Source organism: Anopheles nili, chromosome 2 (genome assembly GCF_943737925.1).
Source record: "Anopheles nili chromosome 2, idAnoNiliSN_F5_01, whole genome shotgun sequence".
NCBI classification, from domain to species: Eukaryota; Metazoa; Arthropoda; class Insecta; order Diptera; family Culicidae; genus Anopheles; species Anopheles nili.
In genome coordinates this window covers 20,398,268-20,410,694 of record NC_071291.1, presented here as the reverse complement: position 1 = coordinate 20,410,694, position 12,427 = coordinate 20,398,268, and the positions used below count along the sequence as shown (strand labels likewise).

The 12,427-nt window shown below is 48.0% G+C and overlaps 1 protein-coding gene across 1 annotated transcript in view; it reads right to left on the bottom strand.

The window, feature by feature from the left end:
• The window catches only part of LOC128731619 (uncharacterized), a 189,689-nt gene that overhangs the window by 92,919 nt on the left and 84,343 nt on the right, over positions 1-12,427 (bottom strand). Inside the window, exons 5-6 of the mRNA XM_053824755.1 lie at positions 10,940-11,073; positions 2,148-2,159 (exon numbers count right to left, since the gene is read on the bottom strand). Of these exons, the coding sequence (XP_053680730.1) occupies positions 2,148-2,159; positions 10,940-11,073 (146 nt within the window). The remainder of the gene's footprint in view (positions 1-2,147; positions 2,160-10,939; positions 11,074-12,427) is intronic.

Here is a 12,427-nt window from a genome sequence, read left to right as displayed (position 1 = left end):
GTGTGAGCTACCACCATCGAACGCAACCGGTTATGGTGATCTCGAGCCCATGCACCTGCTGGAGGTCAGAAACGCGTACCAAACGATGAAAGGCACGTCACCATTCATTCTCGAATGCAGGGAACTAAAAACAAAAATGGCCAAGCATGGTCTAAATTGCACCAGTTTTATTGTAGATTTGGTATCGTGTTGAAAGCACAACACGTAGAGTTTGACAGCTAACGCTGATGGAGCTGATAGTCATGATATTTTTTTATCCCAAGGACTATAGCTTCAAGTAAACGCTGGCATATATATAAAACGAGTAAAAAATATCAAACCTTTGGCAATGTTACAAAATTAGAACAATGCAATTTATAGTTTTTATGAGACATGCACATTATAAACGGCCGACAGCAAGCGGTTCCGGTATTTTCTGTCGCAGACCACTAAACGATTGTAGTAAGCAAGTAAGAACATTTTACTACCCTTTTCATCAGCAACCATTGATCAATGGAAACAGGTCCAGTATCGATTTAAAAAAGAATTCTTAATGCCCTGATTCGTAGAAATATTTTCTTTTGACAAAGCATTTTTACTATGTTCTTTTACGGACGGTCCATTGAGAGATTCGATCATGGAATAAACGCATGGTTCTCACAAAAGCAGTGTTGTGATCCGAGATATAAGTGTCTATATAAATATGCCATATAAAATAAGCTGTCGAGCAGGCAGCATCGATTGTGGTTATAGTTTGGTTAGTTTAATGCTTCGTTGTTACAGATTAAATCAGCCCAAGTAGTAGAAACCTTGCGTATGTGTATAAGAGAGTGCTTTCTAAAAGCAAAAACATCTCGTTTTATTTTAAAGAATGTACGTTATTTTATTTTTTTAATAAACATTCAAAAACTACCCTTAAACACAGCTTAAAAACACACGCACATCTACATTGATGTTCAAAAACGCCATACCACCAAAATGAAACCCAACTAAATAATTCACTAATGTTGGCCTGATACGAGGCCGTAAATTTGTTAATCATAAAAAATCGAAGTCATCTCCAGCACGTTCGTGGCGGTAAACGCAGCCAGCTTTTTTTCACTCGAACCGCAACATGATAAGAAGGTACGGAAACGGGAACAAGTAACTCATAAATTGCATCATCAATATGTTACGCTTCGGATCGGCAATAATTCAAGGTGTGCTTTATATCTTCCTTTTTTTCTCACGTGCTCGCTTTTGCGTGCATTCGATTCGCACGGAAGTAATTTGTAGCCGAGTCGAGTGTGGCACCTGTGTGCGGGGACATAAATTTCTACTCGAACAGTTCCGCCCGGCCGGACCGAGCTGAATTGGCAAAAGCACTGGAACTGGCCGGTTGCAGCCCGGGTGTGGGCATGTGTGCGGAAAGTTTTCGTCGCCCTCCCATCCAGGCGTAGTTGAATGCAGCGTATTTGATCGGTGTCCGGTTGAAATTTTCCGGTGAACGTACACCGGTTTAGCCTCACCTGGCCAGGAAGCGGCCAAAAACCGGCCGGACGCCCTGACCACTCACCGGCATTTGAACGCTCACAGCAATAATAAGCACCGTCGTAAAAGTTTCAACTTTTCCACCTTATCATCTCGCTTTCCCGTGCGGTGTTCTCGTGCGGCAGCAAGGAATGGCGACCGTCCGCTACTTTGACGGTGCTCGGTCGCACTTTCTCGGGGGGGCAGGTCCCGGAAACTTGACCCAAGAAGCAATTTAAAATTTTCCCCATAAACTTTTAATTTTGCTGTTAAGTGTTTTTCCAGAGATGATAAAAAAAGGTCTCCTTGAACGCCGAGCTCAATCCCATACCAGCGCTGGGATACTCGGCCAGGGCTGGGAGGTGTTCGTGTGGCTGTGTGTTTGATTTGCTCAAGTGCCATTTGTGCAGAATGGCAGGATGCGAGTGCTTCAATTGAATGGTGCAGCGAAGAACAATACAAAAAAGGCAGCAGAAAGAAAGAAAGAAAACGCCCGTTGCGAAGGTGAAATGGAAGCGAGAACGCCAAGTGCCTATTTGATCACAATTTTCTCACATTTTAGCTGTCCCGGGTCGGGTCGGGGGTTTGGTCAGTTTTCGACGGGGCCATTTTCGGCTCACCACACTTGCTTACACACACACACACTTACGCACACATACCAATGACTCGTGCTGAAACGAGGAAAATAAACGAGGGTGAGTGAAATGGGACACGGGGCACTTAATGCTCGGCTCAACGGGCCGACCGGGAAAGGATCGGTGCCCCCGGAAGTTAACTGGATCGCCCGGAAGTGGCGAAATGAGAGTGTTATCAACTTTTGCTAACTGCCTACGTGACGCAATAAGTTGCGTTCGTATAAACCACCGGGCGTGAGAAGGCCAAAGCTGCTTGCGAGAGGCTGCAAAAGCGGCCTTGGCTTTGGATGATAAAACGCGCCACGATTAAAGCGCTTCACACTGGTGCCATTTTGTTTTGAGTAGGGCGAGAATTTATCTTCCAACCAGCAGAGTGGTTTGAGCGATCCTTAAATCGAAGCCTGCTTCTGAGAAAGAACGCCTGAGATCTATAGTTCATGCAAAGTGCACTGCTATAGTGGCCGGAAAATGGTCACCTGCTGCGGAATGCAAAAAAAAAAAGAACATTCTATTAGCGGCAGCCTCTTTTATGAGTTTGCTTGCCGCGAAGCTCGGCTGTGGCCATCTTACTTCCGTTTGCCTTCGGTGGGTGGCAAATCATATCCCCACCGCTCGCTGCTTCGTCGGTTTTGGCGCCGTAGAAACTTTCCAATCAGCTCTACCGGACCGGACGACCGTTTTCCCGATCGCCTCTGCGCCGGTGAGTGTTTTCCATCCCGTCCATCTCGTCCTAATTCCAAACTAATCAAATAAGTGCATTCAACACAGGCAGGAAGAAAAAAGCAAACTCCGAGGATGGTTGGAATATTTTTCCGTCCAGAATAAGAATGAGCATCGTGCGGGTCTTCAAGATGAATCAATCCACCCTCTCCCGGCCGGTGCGCGACGGCGTGAGTGGTTCCGGGGAAAATTGTGGAATTAAAGTTTTCAAATGACCGGCCGCCCACAGGGAGGACCGACGACGCCGGCCCGTAAATCAACGGACCGGGTCGGAACTTTGCCCCGGATCGAAATTCACGGTTTTAATATTCAGAAATCTTCATCCAATTAAAATATTGATTACTTTTGCCGGCAGATTCCGCCAGCAAGCCCAGCTGGGTTCGGAACTCCGTGGCGACCACTCTCGAAGCACGAGTGCCGCTTGAGTTACGATGCGAACGAGATTTCTTTGATGTCGTGCTGGAAAAGCAGGCAAAAAAAAATTAAGACGCACGAGCACCATCTTGGAAGGTAGCCTGCACAGCGACAGAAGGGCGCGATTAAACCGAGAACCAATGTCGTGCCGAGAAGACAGCAAACGTGGGCGAATAGGGACACCAAGGATGGTGTCAGATTTGCGCATGGCTATGGCATGCCGTTCCCGGAATGTTATCATTCGCTATTAAATTTCTGCTCGCGCGATGTCCCGCGAACACGGAACACCGGGGGTTGGGTTTGTTCTGGAGTGTCAAACTTTTCCGATGCGAAAGCGGCTTTGATTCGATTAGCTAAAGTGCACCCTTCGAACGGAGTTCAGTTTCGTTACGAAACGCGTCCATCTCGGGGCGTCCCAAAGTAGCGCATGCAAATCAGTAGCGATTTAAAATACATGTATGCAAATGATTCGTTGCGCATTTCGCGAAATTAGCCACATTTCGAGCGCGAGTGTAATGAATTCGTGGCGGAACGTCAAATGGCTTTGAGTTTCGCTCCCGTGGGTTTGTCGTTGATGAAAAATTTGTGTGACTTTGTTTTGAGTCTTTTTTTTTGTGTGTTTTAGCTAATTTTGCTAATTAAATCAACAAGTTGAAAGCGATGTATTGACGTCGGCATGTGACAACCAATCTCAATTTAAATTAGTGACACACGAAGGGAGAAATGTACAAATGTTTGATAACAGTTGGAATCATGGAGCATTGTGCTTTTAATGGATATAGCCTTTCCAGCATCTTTTACTATCAGCATTAGCTCAATAAAATTGAAGGAGGTTATGAATATTCGAAAATATTGTGTAACCTTCCCATAGTGTTTGCAAACAGATAGCGAGGATCACAAAAAAAAACGATCATTCGCTAGCACAGCTTTAAAATGGAATGTAATGTCAAAAGCCTAGTTCGTAAACATGGTGTCTTAAATTTCTAAAGCTGTCCGATATGTATGTCCGAGAGTTTCTTCTTTTTTTTTAAAGAATTCTTCGAAGGAGTATAATTAGGCCTAGATTTACTAGCAGATTGTTAACAAAAGAAAAATCAATATTTGTCTTCAAAATAGAATTTAAAATATTCCCACCGGATCTGTGAAGAAAATCGTGCTTCATGATAAATTCAATTCGATCCCAACGTTCGTCCTCACTGCCAAACAATTAAGCTTAAAGTTGTTGATGGCGCTTCCGTTTCCACAACAACGCCATTTGCAAACCGCTACCAAGCAACAGGTATTTGTCGTAAGCTCATGGGAATCTCATTTCGTTCCAATTCCGGCAGCAGAGCAGTTTACTTTCAAACGTATCAGGTAACAACGGCCACTCCATCGACACGCCGAAGGATATCGCGAAGTTGCTATCTCCGACCGCGAAATGGACACACCGGACCGTTCGTCGACGAAAAGTTGTGCCTCACGTCGATGTGCATCGTTGGCGAGAGTGTCGTTACCATTTTTCACCGTAACAGCCGCTCGAATGGGGTTGCAAAATCACCGGAAGCCAAACTCCGGAGCACGGAACGGCTAAAATCGCAACCAGCGCCAACGGAGCGCAGTGCTGTGTGGTGAAAGCACGGCAAGCATCTGTTAATTAAATCTTGCTCGCTCTCTCCCGTGTTGATTTTTGATCAACATTTTCCACCGAATGCTGCACCAAAGGCGGCCGCCCGACCGACCAAATGCCCGCTTAACTAATCAAATCATTTTGGTAGAATAACTAAGGCAAATTACCGGCATCGTTAGGCCAGGGCCCGGACGGACCACTCGCCCGGGCGCTGAGGTTTGTCTTTTGGCGTCCGTCCTGGGGTTGTGGTGATGGCAGCAAGGCGGCGTACCCGACCAAACCCCTCCGAAAGCTCTCTCGTCATTTACATTGGCTCAAAGTTTGCGACACAAATTGGCCGGCCTGGTCCCGGTCGGACGGAACGGCTGTTTGAGGTGGGCTTGAATTTGGGAAAATTTGCACACGAAACTTTTCACCGCAGGCAAATATCGACGAAAATTGTGAAACCAAACAACGGGGCGGAGCACACTTTCCCGGCGGGTAGGTGGTCCGGTCCGGCGACCTGGGGGAAGGTGCAGATGTGTACCGAGGGCGATTGACGGGAAAAACAAACGAGCGTTTCGATTGCCTTGGCGACCGCCTCCGGGGAGGAATTACCATTTACCGAGAGTAAATAAGTTGAATTACCGTTCACCATCCGCTCGGGACTCGAATGGGGTATGGACGTCGCTGCTAGCTTCATGGGCTTTAACACGGCCGCAAAGTTCAGGTTACGTCAGAACCCCTTCATGAAAACCGTTCAATCACGGACCAGGACTCAAAAGTCCATACACCTCAATTCTATTGCCATCGGAGTGTGCCCTTTTCCAGCAGCATGAACATTCGTTACAATAAAAACATATTGTGGATTGTACGAAAAAAACTGAACCAGAAGTACGGATGCATTCCCCTATTGCCAATACAGGCTAAGCAAAAGCACGCCTTATCTATGAGATCCTTTTGCGACAATCAATTTTTCTTCAGGAACTATTCTTGCAAGAGACCAATGGCAGCTTACTATCGAATGGACGTTTGACGATGAATCAGAAGGATGTCTGGATGATAACACACGGACACGCTACGATTGTCTTTGCATCGCCACAGGTAGCAAGTTCGTCCCAGCTAGAGGGTTAAATTATTCAAGATGTAATCGCTCGTTACAAAGAACGATCATGTAACCTTTTCATTTGATAGCTGAAGCGTTAGTGTGCGGCACAAACCCAGGGTTCGAATCTCGACTGAGCCATCCCTCGTTTGCAGGACTGACTATCCAGCTACGTGAATGTTTCAAGTCATAGAAAGCTTTAGCTTAGCTTAGCAAGGCAGGCCTTTACCGTACACCAGTTGTTGAGGCATTTAGGAAGAAAAGAAGAAAGTCTCCTTTCTTAGAGTGTAGACGATTTGATGCATTGAATGACGATTTCGTTCGTGATTTTATTATTATTTCAATTCGATTTGTCGCGCGAAAGTTCAAATAAAAACAGAGCTAAATCATAAACCCCACCGTTCGGAACCGATCGGCCGGAAGGTATTCGTAGAGAACCGTAAAACCATTCCTCGCGCCATACATGGCTTCTGTGTATAGGTGTTTTCAAGTGCAAGCACGACTCAAAATTAAGCTCATCCCGGACGGTATTCCACGTGGCACAATCGAAACGCTCCGGCCACCTTCATTCCCGCAGCTCGTGGGAATCGGCACCGAGTGACCGATGCCCGGTCCGTAATGCCAATATTGAACTTTTCAAATTACTTCCGGTCGTTAATTTTCAATTTTGACCTCCCTTCCATCGCACATACCGGCCACGGGAGAAGGCAAAAGGTGCAGGCCCATTCATAGGACCATCGACTCCACCGTCCAGCGGAAGGGCCCAAAAATCTATGGCCCGGGCACCGGGTGGATCATGCACGGCGCACGACCGCAAAATAGGAAAAACTCGCTCCCAATTCTAGACCCAAAACTCCGCTCGACCACCTTCGAGAGCCGTTTGTCACGTTCCGTTTTTGCTTCTTTTTTTTTTTCAAAGCAAGAGTTCTTGTTTGGCCCCGAACACCGAAGGGAAAACTTTCGCGCGTGAATCTGGGCGAAGGATCTCGGCCGGGTGGCCTTCCGGGGAAAGCGGGAGCCGAGAACCCATCCTCAGTACCCATTAATATTCCCCCAGTCTACGGGGGGTTTTATTGAATTTTGTCCAAACAATCCGAACGCGCGAACTCCCCCCGATGCCGGAACCACCGGAACTGGCCCAACCGTTGAGTGCTTTTCCAACCCACGGGCACACGGTGTTCCGACTACCGCAAATACGATTCGACTGTGCACGCGCGGGAACTGCACTGCTTCGAGTAAGCTCCGAGCTGCATGTGAGTGGGTGGATGGGTTAAAAGAAAGAAAAAAAGCACCTAGCCCACTGCGCGCCAGCTGGACGGGATGGCGTTTCCAGAAACTGGTGCTTTTTTTTCTGCGCCACACTCCCAGTTCACCCTTCCTTCACCGATTGCAACCGATGATTTATCAGTTAACGAGCGGAACCTTGCGGCCGCAGCGCGCGAAAAACGCCCCGGAAAAGTTCGATCCAATCTCGGGTCGGTGCGCGTGTTTCGTGCGGTGGAACTCGTGTGCCCCGGCCTGGCGAGAATAAGTTAGAGTTTAATTGAAACATATTGAAGCAATCCGATAGTTGGCCGTCGAGCTGGAACGGCTCCAAGGAAAGGCGCTCGATTTGCATGCCCATTGTGGTGGCATGGTGTCGAATGGTGTACGGCTTAGCGCGAAAGAAACAAATAAACGCGAGTCCTGGCGCAGTTGCCCAAGGCGTGCCTGTCAGTACGCCTATTTTGAGGGTCAGTACGGCAGAAAAAAAAACCACGCACTAGCAGCCAGGCGACGACATGACCACCCAACTGATTCGGGAGAAAATTATGGGCCGCAAGCGAAGGAAACACCCCGCAGGCTCGAGATCAGACGGAAATCGTCACGTTTCCCAGCGGCGATGTATCGTCCTTCGGGGAGTCGGTATCGTTCTTCCATTACCGTGGCTTGTCTCGTGCTTTTTTTTTTTGGCGCTCACCGAAGCTCACCCCGGTTTCAGTTTCATTTTCGGCAGCTCTCTATATCGATCGGCGTTTGTCATACTCGGGGCGCCATTTCGAACGTGAGGCGATTGCACACGTGGCGCATGGCCCGCCGTCGAGTATCTTCGCCGACAAACGTGCACTGAATATTTAATCGCCCATTTACCGATGTTTGGGGAGCGAGAAAAAATGCGGACCCGAAACGAGCGGCCCCCGTTCAATGAGCAATCCAATAAGCAATTAAAATGCGATCGAATTACATCCGTTCGAATGGGGCTTCGTATCGGGCGTTTGTGTGAAATCGTTCCACTTGAGACTGTCGCTGAACTGCACTCGGTTGTTACTGTGCTGCTAGTGAAAGGGATTTAAGTTGCGGGTACTTAAGTTTACTGGTTTTATTTTTGTGATTGATAATTTTCGTATGATAGATAATTTTGATTGCATTCGAAATCATTGCGACCATTTCAGTTGCTTGTGGCCGACTGGTTGGTTCTTCAATTATCCTTAGACATCAAGACTTCTTCGATTGTCATAATAGAATCTCATCGATCTGATAAATTTCAAAGGCAGCGTGTATAGCTATCATTCGACTATCGAATGGTTTTTGATGTCGTAAAAGCTTCCCATCAGATTTTCCATCCCTATCGGTCTCGTGAACGGTAGTCGTGGTTTCACGGGAAAACGGTGTTTCCCAAATCCATCTATGCTTCCAGTACTGTGCACAACCACCCACATTGCCCTTGTACTGCAACGGTTAACATCCTCCCGTAAATGACTTTTAATTTACTGCTACAATATGTACAGCGGTGACACAAGCCACAAGTCCTCTTCCATGCGTTGCTGCAAACAGCCTTCGAAAACATTGAAGTAGGTGCCATGGAGCCCACGAGACCAACGCTGGGGAAGCATCTACTCGAGGCAGCTAATTAAATTCCAAAACATTCCTCTGTTTGTGAGCGCTCCGCCACGGGCAGAGCTTTACAGCTACTCCGTCGTCGGCGTTCGGTCACTGTGGGAAAAACAAAATGAACTCTCTACCAGTGGCGAAAACTCGAGCAACATCGACCGCGCGCTAGATCGTCCGAACGACGAAAGCCTCGGGAATGGTGGCTGACTTCGAGAGCCTATCCCTAATCAACTGGACCAGGTTTGCCACGTCGCGTCTAGCTATGCAGTGGTGTTTTGTCGCACAGGTCAGCTCTCGGCTGGGTCGGAGACTTTGGGACCGGAATTCTCGCGCTGACAATTAGCCCTAATGGCTTCAACCGAGCGACAAGCGATGTTGGCGCTTTTCCCGCATCGATGCGGTGGCCTTGCAAAGCGAGATTTCATTTCACCTAAGCGGCCAGCAAATCTGCTAGGCCTTCGAGCTCCCCTAGGAGCGTAGGCTTCCATTCCAGGTTCGCGGATCTATGGCGCGAGATTGCGTTGCGATAGTGGATCGTAATTGAAAGCGTTGTTCCAGCACGATTGGCGATGCGCGGAATGCACCGACTGGATCGGGCATTCGAAAGGAAGCACATTTCACCGCGTTGAAATCGTCGTTCAGGCGCATTTTCGCTTCTATTCTAGTGTCATTGCAAAACAGTGTCCCAAAAGTGGATCCGTTCATTATTCATTCACTTTATGCCGTGAAGCTAACGCACAATTACGTACGCGTGATTGCAACAAAACGAAGAGCAAAGTGCATATTTATTCACGAAGGAATGTAAACAAAACATCAAAACCTCGATAACAAAGGATAGCAATTAATTCCCAGCTAATGTGAAGGTTTTACATTGTAAACAACGTAAAGATGACGAGCACAAATGAGTTCACTGACAAAGCGTTATAGCGCTAAATTGGTCGAAACTATTTTGTACAAAATTTATGTACAAATTGCACTGACATAAATTGTAGCGCATTAATTCAGCGCTGTTAAATGTAGCATTTTATTGTCGACAGCAAAAATCATACCAAAGTAATGGACGTCAAGATTGACATTTCTGCCAGATTACGGAGAACTTTACAATTAAGCAGGAACAGAGATGTCCAAAGCATTACCGTGGGGCGGTCGTTTCAAATCGCTGACAAAAGCATAATGGCCCACCTACAGACTACCTTTCGGGCTACATCTTATCGTAATTTAGACTCGACTCAACCGTCACTGGGCAGCAGAAAATAGAGAAGCTCACGCTAAACGCAACGCAGTCCCAATTTCAGCAAGCAACAGAAGAGATCGCTTTTCTCGTCTCCACCAGCAGAACGCCTCACCCATCGAAATGACATAATTTGCATTGTGCAGTTCGTTTAATTGTTTTGTATCCCAAGCCCATCCGACAACCGACAGTGCGCCGCTCGGTGCCCCACTGGGTTCAAACTTTCCCACAAAGCAACAAGGAATGGCCATCCGGTCGCCGAAATTGCACAAGTTCGTGCGGTCAAGGTGCCAGGACATGCAAATGATTCAGAGCAATAAATTGAATCAGCGTCAAAGATGCTGGCATCCCCGACAGCCCTGAATAATGACCTGCCTGCTTGAATAGGGTTCGTTCCACCCGTTCGAAGGGCACTTTGGGTAGCATACTTTCCGGCGAGGAGCTTAAAGCTGGCGAGCGCGAATCACTGAACTGTGCGCCTTCGAAGGCGATGGGCTGTGACGAATGTGAACCGTGTTTTTTCACCGTTCACTTCATTTCCCTACGCGCCTTAATGTGCCGGCCTTTTTTCTAGCTCGAGCAAACAACCGCACCCTGTCAAAAACCGTCCGTCATCACTCACCGGCAGGCGCAATTTAATTAAACACAGTGAAATTTTGCATTTTCCTCCCTCACCAGGACCCCCGGGAAGAGTTTTCCGAACCACCCGAGCCGGTTGCATGCATCTGGTGGTAAACGAATGCACTCGAGTGCAACTGCAGCCCACCGAAACGGGTGGATGGGTTCGGCAAAACTAAGCATATTTAAATGGAAATGAGTCAAACCGCAGCTGCGTCCGTTGATTCGCGGGTGACAAAATCTCGAAAGCCCACCCCGGGAATGCTTACCACCATGTTGTTCAGCGTCAGCGTCAGCTCGGCCTTGGGACGTGAGGGCTGTGAGGTGCAGTTCGCCCGCAGCGAATCCCCCGGTTCGTAGCGGGTTTGATCAGTCCACAGACTGGGTCCGCTGTCGGGAAGCTCTGGAAGGAAACAAACAGGACGAAGAAAGAAAAAACAAATGAGAAACGAAATAAACCGAGTGCAACGTGGGTCGTAATTGGTTGCGGAAAATTACACTTGCCACCTGAGAAGGCCCCCAAGGTGTTGATGCTCATTCTGTCTCATAGTTTCTTACATCGCTAGCGTCTCTTTAACAACCCGGTGGCAAAAATCAGTGGTCTCTTAATTGCGAAGAGAAGCTGCGAACTCGAAAACCAATAAAATGAAAATGTCACATCCCTGGTTCGTTTCCCTCGACGAGTGGCGATGGAAAATCCGGTACCGGATCTTACCGGAGGCCCGGGTTCGAGGGTTCGGCAAAAGTTTTCGATCTAGCCCCCGGCGTAGCGCACGCGTTGATGAGATCGGCTAAAGTTTCAACATAATTATGAATAATTGAGCTGAAGTTTGGCTCGTAAAGCCACACCACACGCCGGTGGTGAATGTCTTGCGTGCAATCTGCAGCTGAGTGAGGCTCCCAATCACGGCGTGAATCTCGTACGAGATCATTTTATGGCAAAACGAACCCTCACAAATACGACTTGACAAGTGCTTCGTGGTGAAAAATGGTGAATTTCACGCAAAACATGAACGCGCAATTTTATCGCAAAAATAAAACTGCCACCACGTTTGGCCCAACATTCCCGTGCACAACCTTCTGCTGACGTGCGGAGGCCACACGAGCGGTCCTGTAGAACATGGCATCCCATCGACACCGCCCATAAAAGATGCACGCCGGCCATAGTCCAAGCGCCGAATTAAACTGTATAATGTTGCGCGTCACTCCACCGCCTGAGAACAGCCACTTGAGGCGAATGATATGGTTCTTGGTCGGTTCGAAATCGTCCCTGCACTTCACCGCAAAAGAGCAGCTCGGTTCAAGGGCCACTGCTCTCGACGGCACCGTTACACAGTCCGCTTTAACACTGTTGAACCATCGTCTCGAACCTACTCTGGCTCTGGCTGAACGAACGCACAAAACGGACGGGATACGATGACACCGACAAATGTCGGTCGACGGCTCGAGCCCCGGAGCTGAAGCGTCGGGGGCGAAGGTCCTTTTAAATAATGGTCCCCCTAATTGACCTTTAAATGAAATCATGTGACTAATGTTGTGCGGTTTTCCACTCGAAGCGTTTTGCGCGTTCTTTTACGTCGCAGATTCTTGCCCGCGTCTCCTTCGGCCCTCTCGGTGGGACATCCTTTTCCGAGTCGGCCTCAACACCGCACCTGGAGTCGCAAATCGATAAATCAATGGTTAAAAGGACCCACGCTAAGTTCGGTTCGCCAATCGCTCTCGAGTGTGGCCAGCGATCGGTTGCAGTGCATTAAAAC